Source organism: Falco punctatus (genome assembly GCF_963210335.1).
Source record: "Falco punctatus genome assembly, chromosome: 5".
In the NCBI taxonomy this organism is placed as follows: Eukaryota; Metazoa; Chordata; class Aves; order Falconiformes; family Falconidae; genus Falco; species Falco punctatus.
Genome location: NC_137584.1, coordinates 5,392,075 through 5,407,542, shown reverse-complemented (window position 1 = coordinate 5,407,542; position 15,468 = coordinate 5,392,075). Strand labels below are relative to the sequence as shown.

General features: G+C 45.9%; 1 protein-coding gene and 1 long non-coding RNA gene across 5 annotated transcripts in view; one reads left to right on the top strand and one right to left on the bottom strand.

Annotated features, from left to right (window-relative positions):
- LOC308064639 (gamma-aminobutyric acid receptor subunit rho-1) overlaps positions 1 to 13,065 on the bottom strand; it is a 47,010-nt gene extending 33,945 nt beyond the window's left edge. For 2 of the 4 annotated variants that reach the window (XM_080389395.1, XM_080389397.1), the window contains exon 1: positions 1,756 to 13,061. Coding sequence is in view for 2 of the 4 variants with exons in the window: in XM_080389397.1 (XP_080245523.1) it covers positions 1,756 to 1,778 (23 nt within the window). In the remaining 2 variants the exon portion in view is untranslated. Of the gene's footprint in view, positions 1 to 1,755 lie in introns of all 4 variants that reach the window. The other 2 variants (XM_080389399.1, XM_080389398.1) reach the window with 2 other exon arrangements.
- LOC308064662 overlaps positions 1 to 15,468 on the top strand; it is a 604,713-nt gene that overhangs the window by 564,168 nt on the left and 25,077 nt on the right. The gene's annotated exons all lie outside the window — the stretch shown is intronic.

Below are 15,468 nucleotides of genomic sequence, written 5' to 3'. Positions count from 1 at the left end.
TGTTGCAGTTCAAAGAAGTTGTACCCATCTTTGAAAATTACCTGCATTCAGTTTGCACTGATTCATGCATCCTTCTCAAGAAGAATAAAAAGTACCTTAATAACTGTTCTTTTCATCTGTAGTGACATTAGAAATAGTCTTCTCAGTCTTTGCAATAATCTATATAAAGTTTTATGATGTCTTTCATCAAAGGAACTTTTTCTTCTCTTTGAAATACATTTTTGTTACTTCACATTTTGAAGAAATGCTAGTTCCTTGCTTATTCATCAGAGGAACAATGGGGGTTGACAAGCGATGGACAACTACGAATTCACTTAGGTGCCCTGGGAAAGCTGTAGGTCCCTTGGTACATGTGAGGAGGGGAGGGAAACATTTGTCCTCTCATTAATAGAGACAATTTTCTAAAAGAAGATATAAAGAAGCCCCAAAAATGTGTTCAATTCTCCTTTTTTAGATTGTTGTTCCTAACAACAGTCTAGTTCTAGTTAGAACTAGAAACAATAGTTCAAGTATGAGCTATTAATAGAAAAATCCTGGAACAAATCATCAGACAGCTTCTAAACTCCTGGAAGAAAATGACCGGCTGAGGGATAGACAGGAGCTCATGAGGAACAAACACGCTGAACAAACTTCACCTCTTTCCCTAACGGGCCAACAGGCTTCATAGCTTGGGGAGAAGCAGTAGGTTTAGATAAGCTTTCAACACCATCTCACGCAACATTCTCATAGGCAAGACAGCATGCTCTTGAAATGTTTGTAGGACCGACGCAGAACATTGCTGGCTTTAACTCAAGTTTGTCTTGCTGTACCTCAAGAGAAGCTATCCGTGGCTCACTAACATGCAAGAAAGTAGCAAGTTCTGCAAATGATCTGCAAGGAAGCTGTGAATCATCTGGGTGCATAACCCGAGGAGAAGGCTCGAAAGGGTGGAAATGGCACAATATATGTCTTCAGGTATGCAAAAGTCACTTCAAAGAGGAAAAAATACTCTGTTCCAAATGGCTGTGACATACAGAACAAAAAGTAACGGGCTCAGAGATTAGTAAGGGAAAAATAACGTTAGATATTACATTAGCTACTAGGAATATTTTCAAACAATGAGGACAGAGAAGCATTGCAGTAGATTACACATGAAGAGTTTGTAATTACTAACATTACTAAAAATTAAGACAGGTATAGCTGATCTTGTCTTAGGACCAAAGGTTAGACTATATTACTTCTCAGGATCACTTCCAGCACTATTTCTTTCTGATTTTCCTAGAGGAAAAACGGTGGAAAGTTGGCATAAGAGAACTAGAACAAATGTGAAAAATTCAAACATCCAGAAAAAAGATAAAAGATGGCTATGTGTCTTATATATGAAAAATACAAGAAAACAGATAAATTGAACAAAATGTATTTTTAAATGTTGTCCTCAAACCTTGTTTAATCTTGAGCTTGATGGAAAATTAATTTTGCCTGCTTTGTCCGTGAGAACAGTATTTTCAACAAGTTCACCTGTTTTTACAGCCTGTAGACTAGCTGTGAGCTAACTGCAGTCTCCTCAGATGACTTCATTATTTAAGCTTATCAGATGATATATTGGGGGAAAGGTCCTAGGGATTTGTGTCAAAATATTTTAAATTTTAACTATTTAGTTTTATTTGATAATCTCTCAGCATTTTTTTCCTGTTCGCCCATCAAATAAGCGTTCACAAATATAAACATACCCTCTGCTTTCCAGATTCCCGTAACAGTAATAACATAAATACTAACCTTCCACGCACAGCTGACAACATTCACCAGATCTCAGAGCAAATCTTAAAATGTCCGTTGAAAGCTGCAATACCATTGACTTTCCTAACTTTCCCTTGACTTTCCTAACTTTAACACCGGTTCTACAGGTAGGAGTAGCCATCCAAATGTGAAATGATTGTGCCAAATCCCTTGTAGATAGTCAGTAGCTGATCCAGGAACAGATCAAGAAGTGAAGATGGACTGTCGATGTGAAGTCAGCTGAGCAACGCTGAGTTTCGCTGTAGGAAAGGCTAACTATTTCCTATTTATGGCTGAAGCCATCTTTCCTGGAATGCTTTTGTGCTTGAAGCCAGATACCAGACTTATTTGGGTCAGAGTAGGAGCTGAATGCAAATGATAATCCATGAGACAAGAAACGATCTCAGGCAGCTGAAACAAATTATATTGAACAGGAAAGGTTGAGCTCTGCTCAAGCAGAAACGAGTAAGACTTGAATCCTTCACGTTGGAGGGCAGTCCCCAGCAGCTGCCCTCGCACACAGTGGCTTGGCCTGTCCCCAGGGATGCCACCCCCAGCTCCTGCTCAGCCCAGGGGCCCCACTCAACAGCCACCAGCTGGTGTTGCTTTCCCTGCTCCAGGGCTTTATCACTCTGGTCACTTCATTCCTCAGAAGAGTTCAATGGCACCTTGGACTTTTACTTAGTTACTGAAGCCATCTAAATGCAGCTTTCCCAGACTGCTTGGGACTCTGATCCTGTATTTCCTGGAGTTTCATTAACAAAGGATGATAAGAAATGTCAAAAAGTAAACACTGCATTGCATTTGACCCAACCATATTATTATAATTCATTAAATAAACAAATTTTGAGCCAACAGACATGCTTTTTCCATTTGACCACAGAAAAAGCCAGCTATTTGCCCAATTCTATTTATAACCCATGTATCTCCAAAATGAGAACACAGGAGAAAATACTGAGACCATTTTTTGCCTTGCTGAACTTGTCAGGAGCAGAAATCCAGGACAAGCAGCCACCACAGGAACCCAGGAGTACTTTCAGTGCCCAAGAGGGCAAGGCACAATGCAGCATCTGCCATGGTAACTCCAGCTGAACCACGAACCAGGCCTTTTTTTGTTTAATTAATTACCCAGACCTTCAAATAGTGCAGTAATACACAATATACACCATGTAAAGACCCCTGGAGCTACAAGCAGAGTGCAGCAGCCACATGTGAAAGAACCCCCAGCACTTACATTTTCTAACCACTTCCTAACGGGTGTCTGCCTTTATCTAAAAGCCTTTGATGCAAGTGTGGATGAATGTGTCACCGTTATCTGTATCGTGATTTACACTTGCAGAAGCTGGAGGAGCACCAGGTACCCGTGTAACTGATAGGATGCTGTTTGACTTCTGGAAAGCTCTTTCCCTGGGCAGCTGTGTTTCCTCTCAGAAACAGCACTCTGTGCCTCTAGGGCACACTGGTCAGAGTATAGTTTTTTACTTCTTTCATCGAAGTCATGGGTTCTTGCAGAGGAGTGAAGGCAGTGGGGTGATCAGCATTGATAACGTGCAGCTGTGGCCTGGCCTCAGCGGCAGCGGGTTGATTGACATGGATGATGTGCAGCTGTAGCTCGTTCCTGCTAAATGGTTAAATAGCCCTGAGGATTGTGGGAGAGGGGTTGGATGGAGGAAGAGCAGCGTGGTCTGGTCTCTGGAGGAAGGAGAAACAGTAGAATCTGACCCACGGCAAAGCCTTGTTGCAGCCTACCAGTTTGATTGTGCTGCAACAATTGGTGCCGTCAGACTTGAGAAGTCAGGCTTAATATGAAGTTAGTGGGGTTTCTGAATCCATTGCTTATGTCCCTTTTTAACAAGTATACTTCTATTCTTGGGGCACTTCACAGGAGATCCATGCTCCCTCTGTGTTATGTCAGCCGAATCATTTGTGTGTGTTTTGATATAGGACCATCTCCGAGGAGGTTATTAGTGCAGATGACAAATAGGATTTGAATGACCTGGGGATAAGTGGCATATTGACTGAGATTCACCACGGTGGTGTCAGCAGAGCTGCTGTCTATTCATAGCGCTTTTTGCATTCCTTAAAATCAGGTGACTCCGGGAAGCTGAGAGGATGAGAGAAGTGTGAATACATGTATTTACACTGAGATGATTAAAACTAAAGAAGCCCACACAGAAGGGGAAAGAAGATAATATTTTCTCTGCAGGCACAAGAGGCAAATACACACTTTTCCAATCTGTAACTCAATGTGCTGTTTGTGGAGAGCAGAGACCAGGAACTGCTTGGCAAGAGTGGGGTGGGGAAGTGTCCAAACAAGAAGATTTTACTTCTCACTGTTAATCAGTGTATGAGCTGGCATAAATGTGCACCAGGATGGGAATCACACCGCTTTTATACTGACCAAGGATTTCATCGCAAATAGCTCTTGCGCTTTGTTATCACATTTGGTTTTCTGCCCCTCCTCCTCTCTGGTCTCTCTTGCACCCCTTGCTTAAAATATCATATCAGAACAGATTTACTTACTCTACATGGCAAACCCTGGGACTTCTCCAGGTAGTGGCAAGGACATTGGTGGACCTCAAGAAATCATAAATACAAATTAATTATTAGATTTCCATGCAACATGAATGACAGAGAGGAGACAAATGCCAACGAACCCATGACCCCAAGCCTTCTTATCACAGAATAGAAATCAGATAGAGGCAAGGCACTGTACATGTGCCTCTAAGCCGCTATAAATCCCTAAATGGATTGTGTACTGTATGAAAGGCAAAGGAAATAGGCCAAGCCTGTACTGGGCAGAAACCTGAAAGGCTACAGCAAACAATGTGCTTGAGTGAATTGGAGTGCTTCAGGACTAATGCGTTCAGCGGCTGTTTCTCTTTGCCAAAATAAACAATGCTACAGCACCCCAACAAGGCACATCTTTAATACCACTCTGGTTTCATTAGAGCTCTTTCCTCAGGGAAGTCTTTGTCCACTGAATGCTTCTTTTCTCCCCACATGATGTGTCGTTGTGCCCGTGGAGACATATTTGATTCACAAGTGTCTTTACGTGGCTTTACGCTCTGTCTGAGAGATTATGTGCCTTGCGTGCTGATCTGTGTCCTTTTGTTTCAGCCCCTTCTGCAATTTCACAGAGATGCATTAGCTGGATTAGGTGGCTTTGTGTGTACTTGGCCGTGGGGCACCTGACCTTTTTGCATGGAGGTTCTGCTACTGAAACTGGGAAAAGATACTTTAAAAAGTAAAATATAAATAGAAGTTTAAAAGACACTTTTGGAAGGATACTTTACTGTTAGCAGTTTAAGCAGGCTAAAATTAGTGAAACGTGTAGTAGTGCCTAGTGCAGTCCATTGGAAAGTGTTTTTGTCTACTATAAGCAGATATACTAGAGGAGGCAGACACGGGGTGCTACGCATGGGAAGGATTCCCCCGACCCTCTCCCATATGTCCTAATCCCCAGAGCACACAATACACTCACTTACCAGGAGGGACTGCTCCCTTAAAGGGTGTGAATTTAGCTCTGTTGGAAGATCCAGAACTAAAAGCTATGAAAGCATTCAGACTGGATTGAAATGATGCTCTACTTATCCTAGATAGGGACTAATTTCACTCTACTAGATTCTGGTCCTCAGCCACCCTATCCAGCCCACGTCATATTCCCCTTTTTTGCAGTAAGTACATTTCTTACACATAGGATCCCAGCTACAAAGGGGTTCCCAGTTTCCTCTACAGTTCTCACAGCCCATCTGCATCACCCCCATGGGGAATTTCATCAGCGATACGCTAAGGGCCCCTGCTTGTCGAGCAAGAAATAATTCAAAATGCTTTTCAAAAGACAGCAACAAAATGGAAGGACGAAGAGTGATGAGTCAGAAAATCTTGTAAACAAATGCTGAGAGTTCAAGGGGACCATCTCGAGGCAAAAGCTATCGCAGATATGGATAACAGCTACGGAACTGTCAATAGCAATTCAGAGAAGACAGAAGTGCTTAATAAGAGAGTTGTTCTGCCAATATTCAGAGAGGATTAAAGGAACAACTGGAGTAATTACAGCCCTCAGCCTAACACTGATCCCAGGCAAAATATTGGAATGGCTGATATGACACTCAATAAATAAAGAGTTAGAGGGTAATTTGATTAATGTCAATTAGCATGGCTTTAAAGAAAAATAGATCTTTCCAAGCTAATCCTTTTTTGATTAATTTAAAATGTGTTTACTGGAGGAAATGAAGCTATGCAATGTGCTTCTGTAAGGCATTTAATGTTACATCACATGGCATGTTGATTAAGAAACTGCAACAATACGGTTTTGAGATAAAATAAGGAAAATACTTTAAAACAGGATTAAAATCCCATATTGAATATGACCGTAAATGGCAAATTGTCATTAGGCAATGCAATTATCTCCCCGAAGAGACTGGTTCTTTATCGTGTTCTGTTCTTGTCAATAAGCAAGAATAAAAGACAGACTGCTTCCTGAATAAGCCTGAAGTATATCTGAAAAACTGAAGGATCACCGAGAAGGAGTAAGTGGAGTATCATAGGGAAAGGCCCAGAAACCACTAGTGTCATTTGATTACAGCTTACTGCAAAACGATCCATCTAACAGTCAAGAATGTGGGTCATAAGTTTTGGATAAGGAGGAGAAATTCTGGACATCAACGGAGAATTTTCTTGGAAAATGAGCTGAACTATCTGTAGCTGTTCTGTAGTTACTATATGAAAAAATGGCCAGAATTTGCTAGCTTGTGTGTTTAAAAAGTGAATATTGTAAGGGTGTGAAGGTTATGTTACCTTTTTATGTGATGATGCATTTAATCTTGAAAGGGAGAGTTCTGCTCTATGCAGCAAACTAAAGATTTATGAGATCTGTTAAAAGATCCACTGTCTGGAAGACCACAGAAGACAAATCTGAAATAGAGATAAATTCATTATTTATTTTTTTAATAGTAAAAACTATGTTTATTTGTGTATTTTTTAAGTGACAGTAGTATGATTTTCTAAAGGATATGGGCTGGTTCCCTAGACAGAGGTAAATCTGGGGAAGCCCGATAGCCAGTACTGTAAGGAAGAGCTGATTAGATGATCAAATAATCAACCAGCCAGGCTCAGAACCATCAATTATTGGCACTAGCTAACAGGGAAAATTCCAAACAGTGCTTTTGAAAGACAAATTTGTTTGGATCTGACAGCCTTTGCTGAATTTTGCAGTGATAATTAACCTCAGAGGGCAGTATGTTGTAACAGATTTACAGAATTGTTGGTCACGAAGAGGTTCTTAAGTAATAGATTATAACAATTCGTATTTTTTTTAAAATAAAGGCAAATAAATATCACAATATTCTCCATTGGTAGGTGTACTCTGAGGTACATAGTGGTTTGCAGCAAGCTGCTTCTTGGAATCACCCACTTCCATGGGTGGCCATCTGGTGCACCCACTACCCAGCCACAAATGATCTGTCTGGCCATCACTCACAGGACTCACACATTGCAAATATCACTGCAGCATCACTTCTAACTTCTTCAATCAAACACTAGGCATCTGTATAGCTTATCTTGGATTTATTCATGGATGCACACATAAACAGGACAAGGGAGAGAAGCGTTTTTAAGCTACATAGTCTACTGGCAGCCTCTGTACTGTGCCCAAAGCACTTTGCACCTCCCACTGTGTAAGGAGCCGGGGGATTTGCCTGTTCAAATTCCTTACCTGCAGCATGGACAGCTATATCCAAGCCAGCCATCAGGAGCTGCTGGAGAAGTGTTTCTGGGGAACGGTGCATTTTATCAGGAGGTAGCTGCCTAAGGCAGCTGCATTGCCTTCCAGCAGAGGCTGTTAAGGACAGCAGCCTGGTGCAGCCGGCTGGTGTACAGAGCCGTGGGATCCTCCTCATGGGCTTGTGGCAGTATTTGACTAAGTGTTCAGGGTCAATGATGTGATTAATGTCAGCAAGACCCACCTTTCTACTCTTATTTTGTTCTGACAGAGTCTTGTATGTTGAATGCCTGGAGACAACCTATCCCAGTGGCTTCCTACGTGTTTCCCCTCATTGGAGCCACTGCAACCTTTTACTTTTGGCACAAAGAAATCCAGAAGCTTTTCTTTTCCTTTGTGGATATACTACACAATCTCCAGCTCTATCAATTCTGATATATTTTAAGGTCTTGCACTAACATTGGAACATGGCTGTAGGTCAGGACAGCTCTAACAACAATATTCCTTGACTTTCTGTGCTGAAGCGATGCTAGTCTAATATTTAGATTTACTGAAGCTCTGTGAATTACACACAGTCATTTGGAAAATTACCAGTTGGCTCCTTTTCCTCTGCTACTGATCTTCATCGCTAAAACACTGATGCCTCAAAGCAGCAATAAAAAACAAACTGAAAAGGTATTATGAACTGCACAGAAGCACACTAGGAAGAGAGGAGCAAACAAGAACCACCAATCTGTAACACGCAACTCTGATTTCAGTGCCCAACTTTTAAAATTTCCTAGATGGGTTATTGCAGATAAACTTGCCTGACACAGTTTCACCACCACAACTGGTACTGTTTACTGCCTCTGGATCTCAAACTGCCTGCAGTCCTTCCAGGTCTCCAGATCTGTCATGAAACAGAAATGCCACAGTAGACATTCTCCACTGTATCTCCCTTCAGCCTGTTGCCAATAAGCGTAACCCTACTGGTGTTCAATTGCTCTGTCATCCAGTGAACTGGAGTTAGTTTAGACCATTTTCTCAACCAACAAATTCCCTGACAAAAATTTTTGCACTGGATAAAGATTGGATTTGGATTCCTTTATTTTATTCTAACTGAAACAATTGCCTGCTTTATTTGAGGTATATGAAGGCAGAGACCCCAGGTGAGATCCCCCATTGCACACGCAAGCACTGGTTCCATACAGTCACTTATCCACCCAAGTTCCACCCCAGAACGTGCCTACGCGCAGCAAAGCACCTTTGCAGCCAGGTCACGCTCCACCGAGCTGTTTGCCTCCTCCGTGCTCACCTGAGGAGGTCCCTGCTCCCCAGATCCTTGAGCTGTGGGAGGCTCTGGGCAGCCCCTCATTGCAGCCAGGTGAGCACAGAACTGACTTGCAGGTGAGCTCAGGGAGCCAGATTTAGTGCTCCTTGCTTCCTCGCTGCATTTCAAGGCACAATCACTCTGCAGCCCGGCACCCGGGCAATGAGCAAAGCTTTTTCTTTTATCCCAACATCTAGGGCTCGGGAGAAAGCAAGAAAAGCCTGCACAGATTTCAGAAAGAGCCCTTACATTTATTGTCTCCCAGGATCTCAATTTAGCAGAATATCCATTTGCTCAGTTTGTCTTACTGGTGTTGTTAATGTCTTTATACAAACAGTGGGCTGAATCCACAGCGAAGCGCATTGTGTATCTCCACCAGCTTAGCTTCTGCCCCTTGTCTGCAGGTACCATATGGTGTAATATGGGAAGATACAAGACTGTAATTAGGAGAACGTTAGTCTGCTTGGAATATTTAACTGAAATAAAATACTAATAAGAGGTCTTGTTTTGCAGCAAGAGACTGCAAGCGTACAGGAATCAACAGAGGATTATGTAGCATAGAAATGACTGCCATTGGCAAATGAGCAAGCTTAGTATGTCTGTAGAGCTTCTTGAGTATTAGAGCATCCTGCTCATCCCTCTGCAGAATGAGAGAGTTGCTCAAGTGTCAGCACAGACCATTCTTGGAAGTGGCTCATGTCACAGAGGGAAACAAAATTAAAAAAAAAAAAACAACACCCAAAGAAACCAATGAGCTGTTCTGCCAGTCTGACCCAAGAGAAAACTTCCTTCGGTATTACAAAACTGGTGATCAGGCTAATCCTGGGCACACGTGAAAAACACATCAGACAGACACCTAAAAGCTTTTCCAGGACAAGTCTGAAAAAGTGACCTTGATGACCAGTATCCTGTCTCTATTTGTCACCAATCTCTGTTGCACTACAAAACCAAAGCCCCTCCTGCCCTTTCTGTCACCCAAGTAAAATCTGTGAAGAAAATCAAGTGTGGCAGTGTCCCAACCTACGAAGGTGACTGGCTCAATACTGAAATATGTCTTAAATCCTTGTGATCCAACTTACAACCATCAGCTTCCCTTACCACCAGCCTTCCTTGCAGAACCCTTGTAAAGAAACCAAGCAAATGGATGCCCAAAGCCTACAAACTCATCTCCATAAACTCAAAAAGCCCCATCTTGTAACACATTTGCTTCTCTGACCTCACTCCTTGGTGAGTAACACAGATCCTCCACATTACTGATGGAAATCTCGTTTCCAGTTTTGCATTATTCAGTTTTATTCCCTTGAACCTGTATCCGTTTACCCTTTGACATCAATAATTCTCTTTGACTGGCATTTATACTTCCTGAAGTGCCCACAGACTGCAATCATATGCCTCCATAGCTGTGATTTTGCAAGGTTCACCAAGACAAGCTCTTTAATTTTCTCCTTGTCAGACAGCCCATCTATTTCCCTAACCATCCTAGCAGTCCGTCCCTACACACCTGCACTTCACATGCATATTTCTTCAACATAGGTAACCAGAGCTGTACAAAATATTAGAAATTAGGTCTTACCAAAGACTTTACACCTGGAGATAGTATTTTCTGCCTTTACCAAAGAAGTTACCTGCTAAAGTGTCACTAGCAATCTCTTTAGTATCTGATTTTCCTGGTGCCCTATCAGTAAGGAAGAACAATTCACATCCCTGTTAAAGGTAGGGATCCTCTGCTTGACCAGCACAGTCAGATCTCTATCCTCAGCCACTTAAAACTGATGAGCCCATCGGTACTTAGGAACTGTGTATCTGACAGTCCAAACTTTGTGCAGGTTCTCCAGGTACACAAGTTTCATCAGCAACAGCAGATCTTTCACCTGATGTCGCACACTATTAGCAGAAGAGCATGGCTGTATAACGGAACTCATCTGGGCTCTTAGTAGACCTCAACATGGTGCAAATGGCAAGAGGGGTTTGATGAAATACTGTGTGGCAAAGCCCCAGGGCTGGATGGCAGGGTCGGTTTCTGCTTACAGTGGGGTGTCTCTAGGCAAGGGTGATGTGCACAGTGCTATCCATCCCTTGTGGGTGCTACAGCAGGGTGATCCTTCTGGTGCTGGGCAGCTTGCTCACAGTCAGGAGGTGCCCCTTTGCCCAGCTTAGCCTTTTATGCTCTTAGTGTTACCTCCATGGAGGCTGCTGAGATGTCTCAGGGATTCTGCTGAGCTACCAAGTCATGACCTTTAGTCCTGTCATTTCCCAAGCTGCGTGTCCACAAGCAGCTGTTAACTGTCAAGCCTTAGTGGCATCACAGGTTTGTGTTTGGAACAGAGCTTTTGTTAATTTTGGTCTTTATATCATTTAAAATTTTTTATTAGTGTCATTTTGATGTTCCTTTTGCAGCACAAATTAATATTGATCTCCTGAGATTTTACTGAAGAATTAGATAGGCTTTGATTTCACATCCTTTGATTCACACAAGCAGCGGGGCTTGGATGTGAGACTGTCAGTCTTGGTACCTGATTCCTTGCTATGCCAAGAAATTGTTTGGGAGCCAGACTTCTTACTAACACAATCACTGTCTAGAGCTGAGGTATTTATCCTGTGCCATGGTTTTAATTTCTCCCTTTGGTTTGCAAGAATATTTGAATCTTTATACAAGTATGAACTGATCCTTAGGAAAAAGTCTTTTTTGAATGTTTGAATTCTTTTCTGATGAGCGTACAGTGAGGAACAGGCTTGTTTTCCTGCATGATCTACTAAAAAAGTCTTGATGGTACTTTCTGCCTGGGACACCCAACTTAGACCAGGCTTCTCAGGGGCCCGTAGAGTTGAATTTTGGATACCTCCAAGGGTGAAGTTCTCACAGCCTCTCTGAGCAGCTTTCTTTTTGTACCCTGCTGCAGCTTGTGACTATTGCCACTTGCCTTTTGCTGAGCATCACTGAGAACAGGTCTATGACTCTCAGAAAACCTTAAAGCCTCCTGAATGTGCTGTCAACATTGCTGGGTGTAGCAGTGCTTCCTGTGCTGACCTGCGAGAGGTGATTAAGCAGGGGACATCCAGCTCAGCAAGGTCAGAGGTGCCTTGACCTGCCATGAGCAGAAGCTGCACAGGAAAAATAGAATGCCAGGTGTTGAAAAGAAAGGCGTACATCACTGGGGTTGCAATGTGGTAGGTGAGCTGCGTCACAGAAAAAGACAGTTCTTTTTTGTAACATCCTCACGTGGTTTCACTGTTGTTTCTTTTCCCTTTCAAACCAGGTCAATGCCAGCTATGTGAATCCATGCACATCCCACTAAAGCAGTCATGTGCAAAGGCCATTGAAAAGAGCCACTGAAGTGTATGAGCAAGCATGAGGTGCAGCACTGGGGGGACTGGGGCACAAAAGGTCCATCAGAAAGATCTCAGCAGCTCACTGAGGGGGAACAGATAGAAAAGGCAGTGTTTATCTTTCATGGTTCTAATTCCAGATAAAACAGAGAAAACTGGATGTACACCAGCAAGCACACCAACAGAGTGGTAGAGTTTAAAACAGATACACACACAAAAGGGGAAAGCCTCAACAAAAGTAGAAACATAATTAGTACAGGTTTTGCTATGACCATTTTGGGTTCTCACATCATTCCTTTCTTCACATTTGTCCTCTTCACCCTCTCACAGCTAGCACCTCACCTTCTCAATTCAGCCTCTTGCTCTCATTTCATTGCACATTCAAGACAAGATATGCAGAAGTGAATGAGCCGCAGCAGCAGCAGGTCAAGGCAGCCCTGAGCAGCCGCCTGTCCCTCAGGATATGCATCTGCATCCTGGCTGCCCCACTTATGCCACCAGAGCTGTTTTCTTGTGTCCCACCTGGGACTGGCCTTGGGGACCTTTTGAGATGAGACAGGATGGGAGGTGAGCCTTACACCCAACACTGAAGTCTGTGGCTGTTCCTGTAACTGCAGCCAGGGGATTGCCTGCAATTTTTATTTCCATTGGGGTGCAGGGACATAGAGGATAAGGAAGAGAAAGGGTAAATTTTTGTTATTGTCCATTCTCTTTTTCTTGTGCTTTTCCATCTAGAATACCAGCTTGATACTTTTTCTTGGCCAAAGTCTCAAGCTACGCAACAGGCAGCTGCAGTGGGAAGCAGTGCTAACCCAGGCTGGCTTTCTGCCTCTTGGAGTGCAATGTGAGCAGTGGTGCAGGCAGTGGCAAGGGAAGGAGTGGGGGCAGCAGGGCATGCAGGTGGGCATTGCTTGGGACTGTGGTGTAAGCAGTCACACAGGCAGGCAGCAGCAGTGCAGACAGGCAGCAGCAGTGCCAGGCAGGTAGCAGTGCCAGGCAGGCAGCAGCAGCACAGGCAGCAGCAGCACAGGCAGCAGCAGGCAGCAGCAGCACAGGCAGCAGCAGTGCAGGCAGCAGCAGGCAGCAGCAGCACAGGCAGCAGCACAGGCAGCAGCAGCAGGCAGCAGCAGGCAGCAGCAGCACAGGCAGCAGCAGTGCAGGCAGCAGCAGGCAGCAGCAGCAGCAGGCAGCAGCAGCAGCGCAGGCAGCAGCGCAGGCAGCAGCAGGCAGCAGCAGCGCAGGCAGCAGCAGGCAGGCAGCAGCGCAGGCAGCAGCACAGGCAGCAGCAGGCAGCAGCAGCGCAGGCAGCAGCAGCGCAGGCAGCAGCGCAGGCAGGCAGCAGCGCAGGCAGCAGCAGGCAGCAGCAGCACAGGCAGCAGCAGGCAGGCAGCAGCGCAGGCAGCAGCGCAGGCAGGCAGCAGGGCAGGCAGCAGCAGGCAGCAGCAGCGCAGGCAGCAGCAGGCAGCAGCAGCGCAGGCAGCAGCACAGGCAGCAGCAGCAGGCAGCAGCAGCGCAGGCAGCAGCAGCACAGGCAGCAGCAGCAGGCAGGCAGCAGCACAGGCAGCAGCACAGGCAGCAGCAGCACAGGCAGCAGCACAGGCAGCAGCAGCAGGCAGCAGCAGCGCAGGCAGCAGCAGCGCAGGCAGCAGCGCAGGCAGCAGCAGCGCAGGCAGCAGCAGCGCAGGCAGCAGCAGGCAGCAGCAGCGCAGGCAGCAGCACAGGCAGCAGCAGCGCAGGCAGCAGCAGCGCAGGCAGCAGCAGTGCAGGCAGGCAGCAGCAGCGCAGGCAGCAGCAGCGCAGGCAGCAGCGCAGGCAGGCAGCAGGGCAGGCAGCAGCAGGCAGCAGCAGCACAGGCAGCAGCACAGGCAGCAGCAGCAGGCAGCAGCAGCGCAGGCAGCAGCAGCGCAGGCAGCAGCGCAGGCAGCAGCAGCGCAGGCAGCAGCAGCGCAGGCAGCAGCAGCACAGGCAGCAGCAGGCAGCAGCAGCGCAGGCAGCAGCACAGGCAGCAGCAGCGCAGGCAGCAGCAGCGCAGGCAGCAGCAGTGCAGGCAGGCAGCAGCAGCGCAGGCAGCAGCAGCGCAGGCAGCAGCAGGCAGCAGCAGCGCAGGCAGCAGCAGCGCAGGCAGCAGCACAGGCAGCAGCAGGCAGCAGCAGCGCAGGCAGCAGCAGCGCAGGCAGCAGCAGCGCAGGCAGCAGCACAGGCAGCAGCGCAGGCAGCAGCGCAGGCAGCAGCGCAGGCAGCAGCGCAGGCAGGCAGCAGCACAGGCAGCAGCGCAGGCAGCAGCACAGGCAGCAGCGCAGGCAGGCTCCCACCTGCTGGGGACAAGCAGCTCCACAGCTACTTTTCCCGGCTGCCTGGCAAGCGGGTTCGCGGCGCCTGGCTGGGATGTCCGCATTGTGCAGCCCCAGCAGCATCGCCCAGGGGCCAGGGTGGGTCAGGGAAGAGGTGCCGGGGGGGGGGTGGGGGGTGGGGGGGGGGGGGGGGTGGGGGGGTGGGATGGGGGAGGGGATGTTGTGGAGCAACTTGAGGCTGCTTGTTTGTTGGTCACCCTGAGCAAGCCATGGAGGAGTGGAAAGGGAAGGAGGAATAAAAACCATACGAAAAACTCTTTCCAAGGGGAAAAATCATTTTTACATGAAAAAAACACATGACCAGGAGACTCTGTTTAGTGTATGTGTTGCTTTTGAGGGTCTCACTCATGCAATTTGATATATCGGGGAGTTCACCCCAGCATGAAAAGGGACTGTAAGCAGAGGCGTATTTATACCTGGAAGGCAACACCACCTTTCTGGTACCCTCTGGGGAAGGAAGAGGACTGGGGAGGCCCCTCACGGCCAGTGAAACTGCCCAGGGTGGGGGACGCGTGAAAAAAATCCAGGTTGCTACAGTCCACAGCTGCCCTAATGCGTGTGTAACTGGAGACTTTGGGGAGCTGGCTGAGCAGCTTCTGCAAGTAGTAGAACTCACCCAAAGTTGCAAAATCCCAAAATAAAATACATCTATCTTTTTTTCCCCCTCCCTCTTCAAAAGGCATCACTCTCTAATTATGAAAAGCCGCCCAGCATTAGTGATTTTGTTTATGGCTTTGGTCTGAATGGCAGTTTCAAATGAACTCTCAGGCACTTGAAAATGGGCTCTGATTTCTTAGGCCAAATCCTTTCCCCTCCTTCTCTGGCAAAAGTGAATTTGTTATCAGAGGCTTGATGCTAATTGCATTTGAATGGTTTATCTTTAAAGGAAAATAATGTAATTATTTCAGAGAGAAATCCAGGGCAGAGCTAATAGAAGGGGAAGCAGTGGTTTGAGATGCTCTGGGCAAGGACCCAAAAAGCAGACTGTGAGCATGTGTAGTTGC